Below are 21,252 nucleotides of genomic sequence, written 5' to 3'. Positions count from 1 at the left end.
TGCTTTGTAGACCAGGCTGGCCTTGAACTCACAGAGATCTGCCTGTCTCAGCCTTCCAAGTGCAGGGATTAAAAGCTTTAAGACGTTCATTACCATACCTGGCTGCAAAGCATGTTTAATACCAGCATCTTCTATATTGCATAGTTTCAGGTATAGTCTTTTTGGGTCATCGTCTATGCTACCTCCATGGTGGTTTATTTCACCATAGCCCATATGGTCCAGTAATTCCTTTTCTGGATGTACAGTCTGAAGAACTGCAAGCCGGAACTTGAACAACATTTGCTTTTTGTTTTGTTTTATATTTTTTTTCTGAGACAGAGTTTCACTATGTAGTCCTGGCTGTCCTGGAACTCCTTCTGTAGACCAGGCTGGCCTCGAAGTCACAGAGATATGTCTGCCTCTGCCTCCCAAGGACTAGGATTAAAGGTGTGTGCCACCACACCTGGCAAACAGCATTTATATACCCAAGCAGCTTCTTTCATAGTATCTAAGAGGTAGATCCTGAAGTTGACAGTTGAACAGACAGAAAATAAATGTTACCAACAATGAACTATTATTCAGTCTTGAAAGACAACATGTACTACAACATGGATGAACTTTGAAGACATTATGCTCAGTGAAACAAGTCAATGGCAAAAGGTAAAAACCGAGATTTGTTCAGACCATGTCCCTAAGGCAGTCATGGAGTGGGGAGGGCAATGGCTGGGGAGGCTGGAGAGCTGAGTCAGAATGTGGAGTGTGCTGTCTGTCTGAGAGGATGAAGACGTGCCAGGGTGACCTGTAGTGATGACCGCACAATGGCATGAACGTGATGAATGCCGCTCAGCTCTCCTTGGGAAATGGTCAGTTTTGTGGGCATCTCATCACAGGAGAGCTATATGAAGTAATGATGGCTATACTTTGTGATTGCTGTTTAAAACAAAACTCTCACAGGCAGAGGCCAGATATTTAGTATTTTAAATTTATCACTTTAAGTATGTTTAAGTGTATAGGTCAAAGCAATATGAACTGTTGCCACCATCCATTTCCAGGGCTGTTTTTGTTTGTCATTCTTAGCAGAAACCCTGTGTCCTCTGAACCAGGCTGCTGCCATTTAAAGTGTATGGTGGATTCCATGGTAGTCAGTAGGTAGGGCTGGAGAGTTGCCTCAGCAGGTGAGAGTAACTGCTGCTAAGGCAGAGGACCTGGGTTTGACTCCCAGCACCCGCGTGGTGGCTCATAACTATCTGTAACTCCAGATCCAGGGGCTCTCATGCCCTCTTTTGGCCTCCATGGACATGAAGCACACACCCAAGGCACACGAACACATGTAGGCAAACAGTTATACACACACAATAAAAACCTGTAAAATAAATTAGTAGTAGGCAGGAAGGACTCTGTTGGAAATCTCAAGATCTGGGTTTGAGGGTTTTTTTTTTTTTGTTTTTTTTTTTAGTTTTTCAAGACAGGGTTTCTCTGTGGCTTTGGAGCCCATCCTAGAACTCACTCTGTAGACCAGGCTGGTCTTGGACTCACAGAGATCCGCCTGCCTCTGCCTCCCGAGTGCTGGGATTAAAGGTGTGCGCCACCAACGCCTGACTTGGGTTTGAGTTTTAGCCTCTTTACTATTTAACCTTTGAATCTCTGTTCACCCTCATCTGAGAAACAGGGCCAGTGAACAGCGCTTTATTGACTCTGTGGGGTTGATGTCCATTTCACACAAGGCATGCATGTAGAAGCCCTTTGGAAACTGGACTTCTCCGCCAGTGTAAGGTTTCAAAGTGCATTGTCACACAAAAACACATCACTACTTTCCCACTAATTCTTCTCCTACTTTAGAAATATTGTTTACCCATAAAGCACGAAGTATCACGTTTCTTTTCTGTTTCTTCCTGTTAAAACCCAGTTGGTACCAAGCTCAATGCAAGTATCAGCATTCGGCTTCTGAGTTTGCTTCTCAGTCTTATTATAGACACGCGAGTCTAGCACTCTTTAAAAGGCAGTATCACGATGCTTCTCCAGTTGTTGAGAAGCAGATATGTTTTCCCTCGGCAAATCCTCACATAGGTCAGATGAACTCCACCCATCTTTGAGTGCAGCATATCTGAAGGATGAGCCTAGGTACTTAGCGGTGGGCAGCAGCTGAGTCCACACCCTGACTGCCTCGCTGAGGCCCCAGGGTTCTCTCAACTTACTGCTCTTCACAGAGTTCACGTGCTCGAAACTCCTACCCCCCTTACGTTTTATTGTTTGAAATATAACAGGTGAGCACTCGGGAATGTGACTTTTGTCTGTGAGCTGTCGTCCAGTGGCATATGACAGGCGTCACGGTAATGAGAGGTTATTTTTCTGTGTTTTGGGTCCTGTGGGTATATAGCTCTAGTTCCATGCTGTCCTCCCACAGGGCTCCCTGACCAGCTTCAGGACCGTCATACTCAGTCTTACTGATGCTACGGTATTTTCAGGTGTTCTCAGGTGATTACATACAGGATGTTAAGACTCGGTTTTTGCTGGGTAGTGGTGGCACACAACTTTAATCCCAGCATTCGGGAGGCAGAGGCAGAGGCAGGCAGATCTTTGTGAGTTCAAGACCAGCCTGGTCTACAGTCTACAAGAGCTAGTTCCAGAACAAGTTCCAAAGCCACAGAGAAACCCTGTCTCAAAAACCAAGATAAATAAATAAAATAAAATAAAAAAGAGACTTGGGGTTTTCTGTCTTGTGTGTGTAACAAACCCCTCTTCCTTCCCAGAGAAGCTCAGACACAAAGTAACCTCACAGCTGGTCAGCAGGGGGAATGGAGTGACTCCAGACCTCAAGGGTGAGGAACCTGAACTTGTAGCAGCTGTGTGCAGATGAAGACCTCTTTGGTCACCAGGCATGTGGAAGTGTTTCCTGCTCTCTGTCTCCATCCCTGGGACTCCATATATGTCTCTGGATAAGACACTTCCTTGAATGCTAAAGGAACAGAATGCTATAGTCTCAACTCCTATCTTTGAAAAGGTTGTGTGTGTGTGTGTGTTATGTGTATGTGTGTGTGTGAGCACCAGTGTGTACATGCCGTGGCACATCTGTGAAGGTCAGAGGATGACTTTTGGGAGTTGATAGATCCAGGGCTTGAACTTGGGTATCCAGGCTTTCTCAGCAAGCACTTTCACCTGCTGAGTCATCTTGCTGGCCCAACTCATATACTTTTGAATGATTTATGTTGTTCATTTGTCCAAAAGTAAGAGGCACTGATATCCAGACTGCAAGCAAGCAGAATATCCAGATTACAAGCAAGCAGAAGCTGGAGCAATGGCCTGTAGGGAAAAACACTTGCTGCACGAGCATAGTGAAGGTGCGAAGTCCTATCCCAGCACCGTGTGTACAGCTGAATGTGGCCACAGCTCGCCTGCTGTCTCAGTGCTGAAGGGGGCAGGCATGGGGAGACTGTTCTGAATGATTGCTGCCCATCTGCCTAGCTTCAGATTCAGTGAGAGGCTGGAATAAGGCAAAGATAGTAGAGCAGGACACTGACCGTCCTCCTCTAGCATCTAAGTGTTCACCTCACAAATGTGCTCACATCATACCACACCCTTTATGTGCGTTTCTGCCAGCGTACACGCCGTGGCACAAATATGAAGGTCAGACGCCTCTCTCTGTCTCTCTGATACACACAAAGCAATTAGGAGCTGAAATACTTTTTCCCCCCAGGGTTTCTCTGTGTAGCCCTGGCTGGCCTGAAACTAGCTTTGTAGACCAGGCTGGCATCGAACTCACAGAGAGCCACCTGCCTCTGCCTCCCAAGTGCTAGGATTAAAGGCGTGTGCTACCAACGTCTGGTGTAGAAGCTGACATATTGTTATATCAGAACTACCATTGTAAGATTAGCAGATCTTGGCAAGAAGTTGGCTAACTTTCTAAAATTAGAAATAATATATGCATATATCCAACATTCATAATAGAGTTGTCTAGATCCATGATTCATCATATTATGTTAGCTAGTACTAAATAGCTAATAACTATAGATAATAACTTCCTACCACCGAGATGGTTTATATATTGTTGATTTCATTAAAAAACAAAACAAAACAAAAAAACGAAACAAAGCAGGACTATATAAATGTTTGGGTGTCACACAAAGTCTTCGGAATATTTTACCATCTTAGATTCGGCACAAGGGATTTCTTCTCAGCCGAGCCATTGACACGTTGGGAGTTGGCCGTATTAAACAAGCGATAACGGAGCAACAGGCAGCCTGTCAATTTCCAGGGAATGGAAACCTGTACCACAGCCACCTGCAGACCTTCAGCAGCGCCTCCTCCCTCCCTGACGACTCTGCTCATCTGCTCAAAACATTCTAACATGTTCTACATTCTGTCTTCCAACTCAAAAACATTCTTTGCTAAGAATACTTTGGCAATCAGATGCCTTTCATAAACACAAAAATATCCAAGTGTTTATTGGCCTCAGCTTCTGTTCTCTACTTTACTGGAAAGCGGTGTTCTATGGCACCCTGTTCTGTGGTAGCTTTCCCTAGTGGCAGGCTCTTCACGGTCTGACCTTGAACTCCCAACTCTTGCCTGAGTGCTGACTCTCTGATATGGATGGGTCCCATTGCTGTCAGAGCCAGGGTATGTTTTGTCACCTGGCAATTAGCCTTCCGGGATCAGGGTCCCTTGTTAACTAAATTTGGGAAATTAAGCTGCGGGAAGGTAGCTTCTCTTGCAGCAAAATTTTGAAAAGGTCTTGGTTGCTGATGGAACTCACAGCCGTTACCCTTCTAAACTTGCTGGCATCAAAAATCTCTTTTGTCTGTCACTAGCATATCCCAAGCATATCTGCTTTGGGGAAATGGAGTCATATGCCAGGAAATAGGTGGGCACGTGCTCAGCTCACAGTTCTGAGATCTGAAGATGTCTGATACAGGGCACTACCTCACATGATTCCTTGGTGTGTAGCAGTTACTTTCCCTTTCAGTTTTTTCTTTCTTAAAAAAAGAAGTATAATGTTCCAGGCGGTAGTCTACAAAGCTACACAGAGAAACCTTGTCCCAAAACCAAAACAATAACAACAACAAAATGTGTGTGTGTGTGTGTGTGTGTTGTGTACATGCATGTACATGTACACCACAGGGCATCCATGGAGGTCAGAGGACAACTTGCAGGAGTTGGTTCTCCCCTCCCACCATGTGGGGTCCTGGGACTGACTTGGGGTATGAGGTTCCCTGGTAAGTGCTTTTATGCACAGAGTCATCTTGCCAGCTTTCTTTTTAAAATTGCTTTTTTGGATTTTTGTTTTTAGAGCCAGAGTTCTCTGTGTAGCCTTGACTGGCTGTCTCTGAACTTGCTATGTAGACCAGGCTGGTCTTGAACTTACAGAGATCTGCCTGCCTCTGCCTCCCAAGTGCTGAGATTAAAGTTTAAAGATTAAATACTGTGCCTGGCCTTTTTTATTTTATTTCTTGAATTAAACATATTGCCTGGGTGGTGGTGGGGCATGCCTTTAATCCCAGCACTTGTGAGGCCGAGGTAGGCAGAGCTCTGTGAGTTCAAGGCCAGGCTAGTCTATAGAGCAAGTTCCAGGAGTGACTTCATAGCTACTGAGAAACCCTGTCTTGAAAAACCAAAAACAAAAAACATACTGGGCTGCAATAGTGTGTGTGCGTAGCTTGTGCAAGACCGTGTTCAATTTCTTTTTTTTTTTTTTTTTGGTTTTTCGAGACAGGGTTTCTCTGTGGCTTTGGAGGCTGTCCTGGAACTCACTTTGTAGACCAGGCTGGCCTCGAACTCACAGAGATCCGCCTGCCTCTGCCTCCTGAATTCTGGGATTAGAGGCGTGCGCCACCAACGCCCGGCCCATGTTCAATTTCTATAGCACCATTAAGCTAGCAAACAAAAAGGCAGCAAGGTAAAGGTGAATCATAAATACCTTCAAGTTAAAAATAACCCCTTTTTAAGGATTCATTCTTATTTTAAGTGGATGAGTATGTTTTGCCCATGTGTGTGTCTATGTACCATGCTTGTGTCTGGTCTCTGTGCAAGTCAGAAGAGCATGCCAGGTCTCCTGAAACCAGAGTTCTAGACGGTTATGAGCCTCCAGGTAGGTGCTGGGAATCAAACCCAGATCCTTCAGGAGAGCAGCCAGAACTCTTGATGGCTCAGGCGTCTCTCCAGCTCCAGTAGGGAGACCTTTAATGAGTTCTTTGGAGTCTCTCAATCTGCATCTGTGATTTCATTTTCTTAAGCCTCATCCACTTTACAGACCTGACACCGGGAACTGGATTGTGCTGAACCACGTGTGTCTCCGTGAAGCTGGACACCCCGATGAGGTGGCATTTGAAATGGAGCATCTTAGGTGTTTGGGGGACTTATCCTCCCTCAGTGTGTTTGCAGAGCTCACAGAGCTATCTGCCTGCATGTTTCTAGAGTTTTCTGCTGTCCTCCCTTGTCTGATGAGGAACCTTCCTAAGTAGTAGATTTCTAATAGGAATTATGTCTAGAAAAGTTTAATTTTAGAAGAAAATTCTCTTGTAAACAAAAACAACAACAAAAAAGCCACCAACCACCTACGGGAGGGGTGGCGGTGGTGGGAATAAACAAACACGGAAAGCAAACATATGAGAAAGATTTCTCAGAGAGTCATCCACTCTAGGCCATAGTGGAGCATTACTTTAGTTTTGTGTTCTTGCATTTTTTCCCCCGTTATCTGGAGACTTGTTCTTGCTGTAATTGAAGAACAACAACCCACATTACTAAAAAAAAAAAAAAAAAACCAAAAAAAAACTTGAGTGACTACAGCCAGTTTTCCAGTGACATAATACCCCATAGTTACTGCCAGGTAGTGGCTTTTAATGAAGCCAAGTTTGTAAGACTGGGGCTAGTAAAATTTAAAGTATTCCTTAATGTTTCTCAGGATAATAGTCTCATCTTAGAAAAATGGTGCTTTGCCAACACGAAAGTCTTTTCTTGGTCCTTGTGGTCAGAGAGTGTGGGAGAGAGTCTTGTGCGAACGGTACTGAGTCTCGGTAAAGGGCAGATCTTGTACTCTTCACGTCTCCATTAGCTGGCTTTGCTGCTCCTATTCAAAGGGCCTGGTATTTCCAGGGAGCCATCTGAACTTTGGGCTTTTCTGGATTGACTGGTGCCAGAGGCATTGACAGAAGCCCAAGAAACTCTGGGATCTCCAGTTTTGAAGCTCTCGGAGCCATTTGCAGAATTTCCCTAGAACTCCTTCGGGTGCACCATTTGTTTCGTTATTAGGGTGATGCCGCCAGCATGTAGTCAAGCGAATTCATAAAATCAGGCTTTATCCAGGAATTTCGGTTTCGTTGCAGTCTGCAGTGAGTTATTTCAATTGTATGCCTTCTTAATACAAGCATCCAGTGTTGTGCTACGGAGATTACATTCTTTTGGCTTTGGAAAAATATTTCCTGTAAGGTTCAAGCCATTAAGGCCCGTTAGGGGTTCACATCTGGAAGGCCAAGGGGAGGGGCCCTGTCTTGACCCACCCAGGACTTGTTTACTTCCCAGGGCTGCCTGGGGTGGGGACCTAAGGGGCTCTGCTGGGGGTTCTGGGGCTTCCTCCTGGGAAGGAGGAGGGGAGTTCCCTTTTCTGCCTGTTTCTTTGTTTTAATTCTATTTATTTTTATTTCATGTGCATTGGTGTTTTGTCTGCATGTATGTCTGTATGAGGGTGTCGGGTCCCCTGGTACTGGAGCTACAGACAGTTGTGAGCTGTCGTGTGGGTGCTGGGGATTGGACCGGGGGTCCTCTGGGAGAACAGCCACTGCTCTTAACCACTGAGCCATCTCCTCAGCCGTCTCGCTGGTTTTGAACGTCCATCCCTTCTCCTACTTGAGCAACCCTCGTTTTCACGTTCCCCTGGTTTTCTGTGAGGCTTATGTGAGCATATTCTGTGTAGGAGAGAAGCTGTTGAGTTTGGGATGGTGGCGTTTTCCTGGGGTGGGGTATTTAGGATGGATGGGATGTCGTGGGCCCTGGCTGCAGGGTGCCCAGATGGTCTTCTTGGTGACTCTTCCTCTCCATTGATAGAGGTCTATGAGTCAGCCTCATGTCGTAGAGATGAAACCCAGTGTTGGTGCCAAATTATTGGTGAGTGCTGGCCTCCCCATGCTAAATTGTTCCCTGCTGCCGTCACTCTCAAGATAATCAGGCTGGGCCATGTCTTGCTGATTCCAGCAAGCATTAGGCTCTTGAGAGGACCTCCTCTGCTCCCGTGACCCTTTTGGAGAGGTCAAAGCACCACATTCTTTCTTGGGGACAGCCAGTGTCTTGGGAGCACCGTCCATGAGTGTTTTGAGGGGGTCTTAACTTTCGGGGTAAATGATTTCATGATGTGAACAGGGCATAACAAATTCATGACCCTTGTCCAGACCACATACAGCCAGAAAGGGTATCAGACAACTGCAGAAAAGTGCCTGGCTTCGGCCTCGGATGGGTGCCATCATCAGAGCTGATGGACATAGGCTCTGCCCTCTGTACCTCACGAAGGGATTGATGGGCCAGGTCTGATGAGCGTCTTTCCTAAACATAGGCTCAGAAACAATAAAAATCCAGGTCTGATCCGGGTGGTGGTGGCACATGCCTTTAATCCCAGCATTTGGGAGGCAGAGGCAGGCGGATCTCTGTGAGTTTGAGACCATTCTGGTCTACAGAAACCCTGCCTTGAAAAAGAAATCCAGATCTGGTCTCTTTGTGCCTCTTGGGCTGGTGTTCCCGCGGTGGGGGGTAGTTATTTTGAGAGTGGTTGGTCCTGAAAGCTGGCTCCCACAGGACAAATGTAGCCCACCTGCCAGCTTTTCCTAATTTATTGGCCTGCTCACTAGATCTTGTTGCATACCCATGGGAAGCCATATGACAAGTCCATGAAACAGCTGTTAAAATGGAAAGCTCAACCACCCACATTTCCTAAGTGCTTCCTCTGGGAAAGGCATGGCCATGGGCTTTTGTGATGGGGCTGCCAGGGGAGCTGGGTTGTACAAGTCCCAGCTTCTCTTACTGTTTGTGGCTTAGGAGGTGACTGCTCTAAGACAGAGCTGAGGGGCAAGTTGGGAGGCATTGCAGCGATACCACAGAAAGGCCATGTCAGCTCCTATCCTGGACTCAGGCCTCAGTGACTCATAGAATCCTTGATCTTGGTATTCAGGACTTGAGGAAGACCCTCAAAGAGTGCTGGCTGTATGTATCCAGGGAGCCTTGAGGATGGAGTGGCAGAACTCTGAGAGTAGGGGCTACAGGAGCCTGTTGGGTCTCCATTGTTATGATGGAGAGCTTTGGCTTAAATAACGTAATCTGAACACTTTACACAGAGTTTGGAAGTGGGTGGGCCTGGGCTCATGCTTTGTTACTTTCTTTTATAAAGCCTTGCTCGATTCCCTGTAAGTTGGAGTCAAGCAGGACACAGTGAGAGAAGGTTGTGGACACTCAGCTGTCTCTTGGCAACTGGAACCCAGAGAAAAGTTGGTTGTTGCTGTTAATTATGGACGGAGCTTAGGTGGGTGGGAGAGCCTGAGGCTCTCATGAGAAGCTGAGACCTTGATCTAAGTGAGGATGGATACAAGGGCCGCTGTAGGCTGTTTGTCTCTGTGACAGATTGGAAGTAGGCTCTGGCTCATTTGATGTCCTTCGGGTCCCTCTGGCTGCTGTGCAGAGTACATGACAGTCCTAATAAAGAGCTGGGGCAGGCCTGCCTGGCATGGGGTTTGCAGACCTGCCTGGCATGGGGTTTGCAGATCTGCCTGGCATGGGGTTTGCAGACCTGCCTGGCATGGGGTTTGCAGGCCTGTGCAGTTGCTAAAGGCATCGCTGGTCATGCCGGTGAGAAACCTGGGCTTCCTTGAGCATGTGTTTTTGTGTGTAGTGGGCACATGAGTTCGTGCCTTCTTTGCCAACAGAAGACCTTGGCTTTATAGAGACTCATCTCTATTACAGTCACTTAGTCATTGCCATCAGGAAACCATCAACTCTTGATGTCTCTATTTTAAGTATTCCTGACAATGCAGTTTTAAAAGCATTTTGCGTGCATGCATGCGTGTGTGTGTGTGTGTGTGTGTGTGTGTGTGTTTTACACTCAAATGCTTTATTAAAAAATTGAATAGTGGAAGAATGTCCAGTTTTCTTTCAATATCCACTAGGGAATGGTTCAAAGACCACCTTTAGAAATGTAAGTCTACCTGTGCTCAAATCCCTTGCAAAATGGTATATTTGGGTGCAGCCTATGCATATTTTCCTGGATGCCCTAGTCTCTAGGTGACTGATAATTCCTAATACAAGTAAATGCCACGGAAGCAGTCTTTATATGTCACTCCTTGAGGAGTTGAGGTACTGAGATCTGTGTGTGTTCCGCACCTTTCTCCCTCCCCGGCATCTTTAGTCTGTGGTTGGTTGGGTCCATGGATGTGGAACCTCCCGAAGGGATGCTGTCTGTTTCCACTCAGCCATGGGCATCTGTGTATTCATGACACTTGTACACCTTTGAGTTCTCCCACCGGGAGCTGATTGGCAGAGGTCAAAATTCCTCCTGGGCAAGCTGAGTAAACTGAAGGGTTAAGTTTTTTTTTTTTTTTTTTTTTTTTGATTTTACAAGACAGGGTTTCTCTGTATTGTTTTGGAGACTATCGGTCCAGCCCAGCCTCGAACTCACAGAGATCCGCCTGCCTCTTAAACTTTTTTTTTTTTTTTTGCCATCAACAGCATTTTGGCTCCTGAGAGTGGCTCCCGGAAACAATGGCTGTCCAGAGAGAATGGGAGACGGAGATGCCACCGGGGCGCAGAGCTGGACTCCATGTCCAGATTAACCTCTGAGGTGATAGATACAGAGGAGCTGGAGTAAGGGAAGGGCAGGGAAGAGGAAGAAAGGGGCAGGAAGCCTGTTTCCCTCATAGGAGGAGGCAAACCAAAGGCAGAGATGGGGTGGGGTCCACAGAATAAGCTCTTAGTCCCTCCCACCTGGGGACGCGTCAGCCAGAGGCAGGCAGCATCTCTAACCACTGCTGAAGGGACAACCGATCTCAGCTTCCGAGAACTGGATGCTGCCGATGTGTGTGATGGTTCCAGGGGATCTCTTCCCGGCAGAGGTGCGAGAGGAAAGAGGTGCTGAGGATGGCCTTGGGATACCTTAGGTTAGCTTCCCTGCCAGTGAGTGGAGGGATGTGGCCTTTCATTCCCACAAGCCACTGCGTTCCCAGTGCCCAGGGGCAGAGAGAAAGGGGAGGATCCTAGGGACTTGTATAGTGACTGTAACCTAGAAAAAGAATAACTTAAGTTGCTTGTGACAAAGATGACTGAGGTCCCAGCCAGCCCTTTCTCTGCGGTCAAGGGAACCTGCTGGTGTTCATGGCCCTTGAGTGGACCACCATGAAGGATGGAAAAATCATTCAGTTGATGAGTGCATGGCTGGGGTTTTTAAAAGCCCAGGAGGGAATAGGTGACCATCATTTTTATCTATCTATCTATCTAGTCTGTCTGTCTGTCTGTCTGTCTGTCTATCGCCTTTATGTGTTTGTATGCGTATGTGGGTATGTGTTGGTGTTAGTGTGTATGTGTGCTGATGTGTGCACATGGATGTAGAGGCCAGAGGTCAACCTCAGGCACCATCTCCCAGGTGTCACTGTCTACCTTGTTTCTTGAAGACCAGGACTCTCATGGGCCTGGAACTATTGCTTAGGGAAAGCTGCCTGACCAGAAAGCCAGGAGTCTGTCTCTGCCTCCCCAGGGCTGGGATTGCAAGCTTGTTTTTGTTTGTTTGTTTTGAGACAGGGTTTCTCTGTGTAGCCCTGACTGTCCCAGAATTTGCTCTGTAGACCAGGCTGGCCTCAAACTCAGAGATCCAATTGTATTTGCCTCCTGAGTGCTGGGATTAAAAGCATTGGCCACCCCAACCAGATATGTGGGGTCTGGCACTGGGACTCAGGTTCCTGTGTGTGCATGGGAAGCCCTTTACTGAACCATGGTCACCCCAGTCTAGACTATGACTGTTAAAATAACTATTCCTTAAAAAGCCTGAAATAATTAACTTTCCTTTTAGTGACAGAGTACAACTAACTCTGTTCCTGCCCTTTTTCTCCTACAGAGGCTTACCCCGTGGATATTCTGGAGGATGACCCCGAAGGCCATCAGGCAGCAACACAGGTTTACTATGAGTCCCTCAGGGAAGGAGCCCAGGCCTCTGCAGAGGTCTTCTCTCTTCCTACTGGGGAGCAGGTACGTTTGTTGCCCACTTAGAAAGTGGGATGATAGAGAAAGAATATCTCAGATATAGAAGAACAAAGGCCAATCAACAAACAAAGAAACTTCTGGAGGGAAGGCTGAAGTAATTTCAGTTTTGTGTGGAAGGAAACCTTCGCTGGGATTCTGGAGTCCTGAGTGGGAGTCTGGTCATTGTGGACCATGGGCCAGTTAACCTACGGGGATCCCATGGCTGCCACTTAGGATGTCTGTGGACTCAAGCAAGTATCTTCTCCTGTCTGGTCTTGGTGTTCTCATACTAAATTCAGAGCACTGACATCATTTTCCTCATTGGGCTAGCATGAGGGTTAAATAAACTACTGTATGTAATGCCCAGCCAGGCATCAGTTTCTTTGTTTTAAAGTGAGGGAGTGATTCATCTCTCCTCTCTAAGGTTTGGTTCAATTCTGATATATGATCAGGAATGAAGCCGTTTCTCTGAACTTTCGGCATTGATGACGTTCTGTGCAATTATATGTACTGCAAGGGGACACAGAGAACTGGAAACTTTGTTTGTTGGGCTTGTGGCAAAATTTAAAAATATGTTATGTGCGTGCGCATGTCAATGTGTGCACATATGTATCCAGGGGGCAACTTCAGGATACAATTGCATACAAAATGCAATCTGACTTGTGTTTTGAGACAAGGTCTCTCACTGGCTTGACGCTCACGGCCAGCAAGACTGGGGTTCCACCTTTCTCTGCCTCCCCAGTGCCTGTGGGGCATTGCACCTGTCTTTCTATGTGTGTTGTGGGGAGCAGACTCAGCCCTTCTGCTTACAAGGGAGCACTTTAGTGGGTATGCCCCCCACACCGTTTAAGACTCCTTTCCTCCCCGTGCATTTCATGGGCAGGACCTGTAGCGTTTGTTTTAGGTGTGAATGATTTCACGCCTGCTAGCAATGGTTGTGATCTGACAGGTGGAGTTGGTCGAGGAAGCAGTCTTCTTGTCCCAGAGTTAATGAAACAAGGGGCCGTGCGCGTAAGAACTGTGGCTTCCCCGAGATTTTGGAGGTAGGCGTTTATAGGCAAGGAAGAACACCCCCCTCCCCTGGGTGTTCTCAAGTTGTTGTGCTGCTGCTGTCCTCGTGTGCTTTTAGTGCCTCCTAGTGGCGTTTTGGCAGAACGACATGTGGCTCCATCCCACATGGCCTGTTCTGATGCCAAGCAGGAGCTTGAGAGATGGGAGGGGGCCTGCCCTCCTCGGGGCGTGCTGCCCCAGGATCCTTAGGGCACAGCTTCTACAACCCGCTATTATGACACGTATACTGATGAGTAACTTGAACATAAACGCATGGCGTATGCTCAGTGAAGGGAGACAGCTGAGGTTACTAACAAGACCAGAAAGCAGAAATTACCGTCACGAAGCTGTTTCAATATGACATGCCCACATGATTGAGGACTTCTTGCTTCCTCCCTTTCTAGGGGCAGGGGCCGGGGCGGGGGCGGGGGCGGGGGCGGGGGCAGGGGCAGGGGCAGGGCAGGGCCAGGGGCTTGCCATTTGGCACACTGAACCAAGTTCCTCAGGATCTCCTCACAGCTTGCACAGTATTAACTAGGTCCTCGTGTATTCAAAAAGATTCTAGGCTGAAAGGAAAGACGAGGAAGTGGTTTGGGGAGGTATCGTGTCTTGACTTTCTTCTTCTCATGGGTTTTTTTTTTTTTTTTTTTTTTTTTTGGTTTTTACGAGACAGGGTTTCTCTGTATTGTTTTGGAGGCTGTCGGACCAGCCCGGCCTGGAACTCACAGAGATCCGCCTGCCTCTGCCTCCCGAGTGCTGGGATTAAAGGCGTGCGCCACCACCGCCCGGCTTCTCATGATTTTTTTCCCCTAGTCTTGACATTACCTTGACATATTTAAAACACAGTACTTGCTGACGTCTCTGGTGTCAAACAGAGATGTCCGTTGTGTGGTTATCTTAGGGTTACAGAAAAGGGCAGGGGAAGCACAGCCACGTGTGGATAACCGCTGTAGACAAGTTGATGTGTTTCTGTGTTGCTTTTTGATTTGTATTTCTGTCCCCCCCCCTTTTTTTGAGTCAGGGTCTTTGTGTGCCCCAGACTGGCTTCAAACTTGCAATCCTCCTGCTCCATCTCTCTAAACGCTGTGATTTGGGCCTGCTTTTAAAAACCTGGGAAAGAGTCCTTCCTGAACACAATGTGTCTACAATAAGCATCTTTCCAGGTTGCTGGGATGTTTTGCAAGCTTGGTGTAATGGCCTAATAACAGCCACCCCCTTGGACAAGCCCCTTGAGGACCCCCTCATTAAAGTCACTCCCAAACAGGGAGCTACCAAGATGTTTGCCAGCCCCCAGGGTTTGCCAGGAAACATTTCTCTGTAATGGTGGTGGCCTGCTGTAAACTTTTTACAAGAACCTGCCTGCCTAGCTCAGCTGCACATTCTTTCCTGATTTTCCTATAGTCTCAGTTTTCAAAACAGTGTCGGGAATGGAATATATTGACCTTTCTGTGTTAGAAACTGGGAGCAGAGGGTTTGGAAGATTGCAAAGAGGGCTTCAGATGTGGCCCTCAGAGACAGTCTGGTTTCCTAGCAAAATGGCAAACTTGAACTGAGTTTCTTCATCGTGGGGCTGATTGAGCCTGGAGGACCCAGACTCACTGCATATTTTAATGGTTGCCTTCAGAGCTACAGTCAGGGTCAGAGACAACCCTAGCATCTGTGGAGGAAGGTGCAGCCTGGGCTTGTTCTTTTGAATGGCTACCAGGGCTCTGGAACAGATGAGGACCATGGCAGAGTTGCTTGTGTGAGGTAGAGTGAGGCTGTCAGCCTTGCAGGTTGAGGCGCTGGTAGGCCCTGGATGCTGTCAGCTGCAGGGGCATGAATCACAGAGAAGGAAGAGAGCGCTTAGGGGCTTTTGGTAGTAGAACAGGTGTCTAGTCCATGGGTTGATGGACAGGTGATCTTGGGATGGGGGGGCTTTCTGGGGGAAGACAGAAGCAAGAGCCTTGTCACACCTAGGGTGCCTAAGGCTTTCGTTTTTGTGTTTCTTGCATCCTGCTAAGTTTGCCTCTGCCAGCAGTGTTTGTTTTTCTTTCTTTCTGAGGCAGGGTTTCTCTGTGTAGCTCTGGCTGTCCTGGAACTCACTCTGTAGACCAGGCTGGCCTCAAACTCACAGGGATCCACCTGCCTCTGCCTCCCTAGTGCTGGAATTAAAAGCAAGGGCTAACAGTGTTCTCTCAGTGAGGACTGTGCTAAGTACTTGCCCTGTCGTTTTCTGTGCCTCAATGCAGCCAGAGAGTGGAGTAGTAATTCATTTGTTCTTTTCTTTAGGTCAGACTTCAAACTTCATCTCTTCATTTTTGTTCTATGTACCGTGATGAGCCTCAACATAAATTACTGGTTTTGGTTAATCCCCAGGACACAAAGACAGGTTGGTAGTTATTCCGTTTGTTTGTTTATTCAATATGTGTTGGTGTTTTGTCTGCATGCATGTCTGTATGAGGTGCCCATTCTCCTGGAACTGGAGTTACAGTTGTGAGCTGCAGTGTGGGTACTGGGATTGAACCTGGGCCCTCTGGAAGAGCAGTCAGTGTTCTTAACTGCTGAGCCCCCGTGGTTGGTAGTTATTAGTGTATGTGGGATGTGTGTGTTTGTGTTTGTGAGTGTGTGTGTGTGTGTGTGCGGGCATGAAGTGCTGAGGATGGAGCCCAGGGCCTTGCATGTACTAGGTGAGCACATGATTGAGCCACATGTACAGCCCTGGGTTTTTAAAACCAGGGGTCTTGATGTATGAAGGTCAAATACTTAGGGAGTATTGACAGTGTCCGTTTTTGAATTTGGAAGACTATTAAGGTAGACTGGTTTGTTTTCAACTTTTAGGAGCCCAGTGGTATCTTCTTATTTTATTGAGACATGGGTCATTTCACATGCCTCCTACCACAGTCCCCAAGCTGCTTTTGGGGTCACCACCCTTGCTGTCCTCATTAGCAGCGGTTTACAGAGTTGTGGGCACTGACCGGGATATCATCTGGCATCACCATGACCTTGTGGAATGAAAAGGTCATCCTTGTCACCAAATGCAGCGAACCAGGGCTTCAGGGAGGTCAAGTGACTTGCCAAAGGCCCCAGCTAGAGTACAGGAAGGCTCAGTTTCTGCAGAGTGGCAACCGGATGGCGTTTCTGTTTCTGGTGGCTATGGTTATAGGTCTGTGACTCATGATCGACCCCTGCGGTCACAGAGAAACTGTTTGCTACAGGCTTTTGTGACAGCTCTATGGGATAAGGTCTCTGCAGAGAGACACGCTCATGGTCAGTTGCATCTTTTCTTTTCCTTTTCCTCTGAGACAGGGTTTCTCTGTGTAGCCCTGGCTGTCCTGGAACTCACTTTGTATATAAGGCTGGTCTCAAACTCACAGAGATCGGCCTGCCTCTGCCTCCCGAGTGCTGGGATTAAAGGTGTGTGCCACCACTGCCCTGCCGTCAGTTGCATTTTAGGCAGAGGCTGGAGGTGCTGGCAGGGAGCAGCATGCAGTGGGGAGGACTAGCTGGTTGGTCTGCCTGAACCCAGAGCACCAGCGAGCCCGTAGGAGGCACCTTACCTCTGACCTCACAGCAAACAGTCCTACTTGACGTCTTCTTGTTTGTTTTGCATTGCTTTCCAGTGAGAGGTAGCAACGCTAGTCTACTGGTAACAAACTTTTTAATTACTTAGGCCTCCTTACATGTTGACATGGTGGGATTCCAGGTCTTTTAACTACTCTTTGCAAAGGAGGTCTGTCTGTCCCAGCTCTCCACCTCCCCCGGAGAAATGTTTTTGCTTGTCACCTGTCTGTCTGCTGGGAGTGTGTCCTCAGAGGATCCCTTGCTTGACTGGTGTAACCAAGTGTAAGGTGACATCTTTGGGGACAAGCTGTTCAAAAGTATGGAAGACTTCATGTTTCTCTTCTTGCTTGGCTAGCTGTCTGGGTGTTGGGGTTGTGGTGGCAGAGCCTTCCAGTTGCCCCAGGGCCGACAGAGGCTGTGAGGGCTCTCTGATGGCAGTGCTGTCTGGGTGTTGGGGTTGTGGTGGCAGAGCCTTCCAGTTGCCCCAGGGCCGACAGAGGCTGTGAGAGCTCTCTGATGGCAGTGCTGTCTGGGTGGGGGTGTGGTGGCAGAGCCTCCCTATTGCCCCAGGGCCGACAGAGGCTTGTGAGAGCTCTCTGATGGCAGTGAGGGTGGCTGCTCTCTCTCCCTGCATCCAGTTGAGCTTGGCTGCCCTGAAGAGAGGGTTCGTGGTAACCTCAGGCTTTTGGTCTCCTTTTGTCTTTTTCTTTTTGGTTTTTCAAGACAGGATTTCTCTGTAGCTTTTGGAGCCTATCCTGGAAAATTTGCTCTGTACACCAGGCTGGCCTCGAACTCAGAGATCCACCTGCCTCAGCCTCCCCAGTGCTGAGATTAAAGACGTGCGCCACCGCCACCTGGCAACCTTAGGTTTTGGACACTACCTTGAGTTTGCAACCTCCCTACCAGGGAAGAAGAGGAGGAGTACTTGGATGCACAGATTATGAAAAACTGACTCATTTTAGGAAAATGTCCATATATCAGCCGCTTCCCTCACCCCATTAGGCATTGCACAGGAACCTGGTTGTGGCCTTTAAAGACAGTCTGCGCCATGTAAACATATGATGGATTCTTAGAAATCTGCTTCCCATTTGCACTGTACTTAATTTTCTGTTGTTTTTTAAGCGTATATCCTAATACATATTCACAAGTGCTAAAAAAAATCTCACTGTGGCCCCATGCTCGTAGGCGAGCGTGCTTTTAATAATGTTTCCGTGTGACTTCCTGCTGCCGTGGGTTCCATCTTTGCTAGCTGCGACTGTTCATGATTTCAGAGAAGCATGCATGTTCTTGATGCCCCATGCATGCTACTCCAGTGTTTAGAAGGCATCTTCATAGAATGTATACCTTGGGACTTGAGACGTGTAGACCTAATACAAGGATTCTTCATGGCTTTGCCCAGTGTGTCATTTACCCTTGTGCTGAGCCGTGTCTATGGAGAAGGGAATTGTTGGCTCCTGTACCATTATCTTTGCATTGTGGTGAAGGCAGATGCGTGTTTAAATGGAAGCTGTTTGATCGGCCCTGCATATGAGTTAATTATTGATAACTGTGTGTGAGTTAATTATTGATAAGCTGGTTGACTCCATTACAGTGACTTCCGATAAGTCTGTAAGCAAATGAAAAACATCCTGGAAGGGCCAGTTCCCCAGTGGCCGGCAGCCGATGCTATGGCATCCTGCTCAAACATGAGGGATGAAGCCTCCACCACGTTCCCTGTAGGAAACGGTAAATGCATCCCACACAAAGGCGGCTTCAGAGGCAGGCACTCTTGTCTCTGCTGCTGGCATTTACTCTGGTTTTCTACATAGCTGCTGGTTTATATTCCCTAAGAGGAAGTGGACAGAGGTACTGGTCAACCCCGCTTCCTATGTGGCCTCGGCTTCCCAAGGGCCTTTAGATACTTCCTCATGATTTACTGCCCTCTTTTTAAATTAGCAATTGATCTCAAGTGTTTATGAATATAGAAAGTAAGTCCTCATGCCAAATGAAAGGCCACCTTCCCCTCATCTTCTCTAGTAAATGCACCTTAGTGTCCATGGTGGCCACCACTGGTGACCCTTGCCTTTTCTTCCGGTGTCCTGCATGTGCAATAGAATGCACCTAGTGAAGTGAAGCCACGTGAAGTCTTGGTTCAGCTAACTGCCTGCGTGTGTTGGCTGGGCTGTTTGGCTTCTCTTGAGCAAGGCTCATCATTTTCAAACAGAAAACATCTTGTACTTCCCAGGGCATTTGTGGAAACTGAATGACCTGGGGCAGAAAGCGTGAGCTTTGGGACCATTTCAGGAGAGAGCAGGATGCCCTGGTTTACTCTTCACCTTTCCGTTTTCACTGTATGAGAGAAACGTGTGACTTCAGAGGGCCAGACTCATGTGTTAACCTCTGGTCAAACTCTATGAGCAGAAATTCTGTCCCCAACAGATTCTGCCTGCCAAACCCAGGTAGTCTAGTTTGACTGTTCTGCACACGCCAAACTGCCTATTGGGTAAGTGTCATATACTTGATCCGAAAACACCAACTGATCAAGGGTAGGCCCATGGGTCACATGGCTTTCAAAAGACAGTGGGGAGCAGCAGCTGTGATCCAGGGCTGCTAGGAGGGAAGAAGTTAGTGTTTCTAGTGACTTCCTTTGCCAGCCAGGCCATGTCTGTACAAATGGTGTTTGTCTATGGAATGTTTAGGGGACAAAGGGAGGGGTGGAGCAATGTCTGAGGGGACCAGGCTGCAGATAAGGCCTGTGGGGAGGGAGAGGGGGTGTTTCAAGGCTCCTGGAGGGAGCTGGAGAGATGGCTCAGTGGCTAAAAGCATTTGCCAGGGTTTGAATCCTGGCATAGAACAAGCCAGGTATCGCACACATTCCTTTAACTCCAGTTTAAAGAGCTAATGTCCTCTTTTGACTTCTGCGTGTACACACACACACACACACACACACACACACACACACACACACACACAGATGAATAAACAACCAGATGGTGACCTTTGAAGGTATGCTGAAATCCTGAGGGCCAGGGCTCGGCAAGGTGGGTTTTAGGCACCGTGGCTGTCTTTCAGAAAGAGAAAATGGGTCATTTGGAATAATTCTATTTCAATTCTGAACATACCAGTTTATCTCTATTTCAAATATATCAACATTCAATTCTAATTATTTTATTTTCACTTCCTGAGAACGTGTTTTTATTGCTTGACTAACTATTAATCCCACTTTAAAAGAAGGAGCAGGCTTCCAGCTAGATGCTCAGAGCTAGGGTGAGATGGATCTTGGTAAGACTTGATCTGCAGGGCAGTGGTGCTGTGTTGGTAGCCAGGATGCTGAGAGGACAGGTGTATACAGACAAGCCAATCATAGCATCTGGGAAGATCTGGTCCCTGTACCCTTGGGTGGCTCAGGCCACTAGGGTGTGATATGCTGACATGCCCTTGTGTCTCCTTTCTGATCTGGTGCCTTCCACATTTGGGCCCTCCATGCTGGTAGGTGTGGCCTCTTTAAGGACACTTCTTTTCTTGTTTGGGATTGCCTTCTCCTTGCTCCTCGTTCTCTGCTTGTTGCTTCTGTGGTGTTTCTTCGGAGAAGTGGATCCTGCAGGGACTCATGTGACCTTTTAAGGACAAAGCTCGGGGCTTCCCAAAGCCACTGCGTCGTCTGCTCTTTCTAGTCCTTTCCTGACTCTGCATGCTCTTGGGAAGAGTAGTTTTCCATTCCAGGGTCACATCATAGGCTCTGGCAGCTGTAGGATGAATTCTTAGCGTCAAGAGCTTTTTGCCTTTGCAGTGAGGATGGCCCTCTGCGACTATCAAGTATTTCACATTTGTTTTTTGGGTTCTGTTCTCCACAGCTGCAGCCAGTCAGCCTTCCTGCCTGCCTCCCTCATCCCTCCCTCATTCCCTCCCTCCCTCCTTCCATCCTTCCTCTGTCTCTCCCTTGTGTTTCTCTCTGTCTCGTGTGTGTGTGTGTGTGTGTGTGTGTGTGTGTGTGTGTGTGTGTGAGAGAGAGAGAGAGAGAGAGAGAGAGAGCCCATTGTGTGGAAGTCAGAGGACAGCCTTGGGTTGGTCTTTGTCGCTCACCTTGTTTGAGACATGGTCTCTGTTGTTTGCCACTGTGTCTGCTGGGCTAGCTGGCCTGTGAGCTTCTGGGAATTGTCCTTCCTGTCCCTGTTCCCATCTCCCTTAGAAATACTTGAGCACTTGTCTTTGTTCTGGACTTGTATGGCCCCATGGTCATAAAGGGTCTTTGGAAGCCTGGAGATTGGTCCTTCCTTATGGGACACACCCCTTATGGACACACCTCCTCTCCTTTGCACAGTCACATCTTTGTGACAGAGGACACTTTGAGATGACAGGCTTCTTTGGGAACTGCTGGGTCACTTTACTGTTGCCTTCCTTAAGAAACTTGCTGATAACCTTATCAGCTTTTTTCTTTTCAGCTCTCTTCTGACAATGTTTGTTTGGTATACATTTTATTTGTTTGTTTATTAAATAAAACCA

General features: G+C 47.6%; 1 protein-coding gene across 4 annotated transcripts in view; it reads left to right on the top strand.

Moving 5' to 3' along the window:
- LOC101825091 (protein FAM169B) overlaps positions 1-21,252 on the top strand; it is a 79,174-nt gene that overhangs the window by 8,474 nt on the left and 49,448 nt on the right. For all 4 annotated transcript variants that reach the window (XM_021235176.2, XM_013123461.3, XM_040730406.1 and 1 more), the window contains exons 2-3: positions 12,053-12,183; positions 15,499-15,598. In XM_021235176.2, the coding sequence (XP_021090835.1) occupies positions 12,053-12,183; positions 15,499-15,598 (231 nt within the window). The remainder of the gene's footprint in view (positions 1-12,052; positions 12,184-15,498; positions 15,599-21,252) is intronic.

The sequence above is a fragment of the Mesocricetus auratus genome, unplaced genomic scaffold, assembly GCF_017639785.1.
Source record: "Mesocricetus auratus isolate SY011 unplaced genomic scaffold, BCM_Maur_2.0 Super-Scaffold_4256, whole genome shotgun sequence".
Taxonomy (NCBI): domain Eukaryota; kingdom Metazoa; phylum Chordata; class Mammalia; order Rodentia; family Cricetidae; genus Mesocricetus; species Mesocricetus auratus.
Note: the sequence above shows the minus strand (reverse complement) of the source record. Positions and strands in the feature narration are given on the sequence as shown.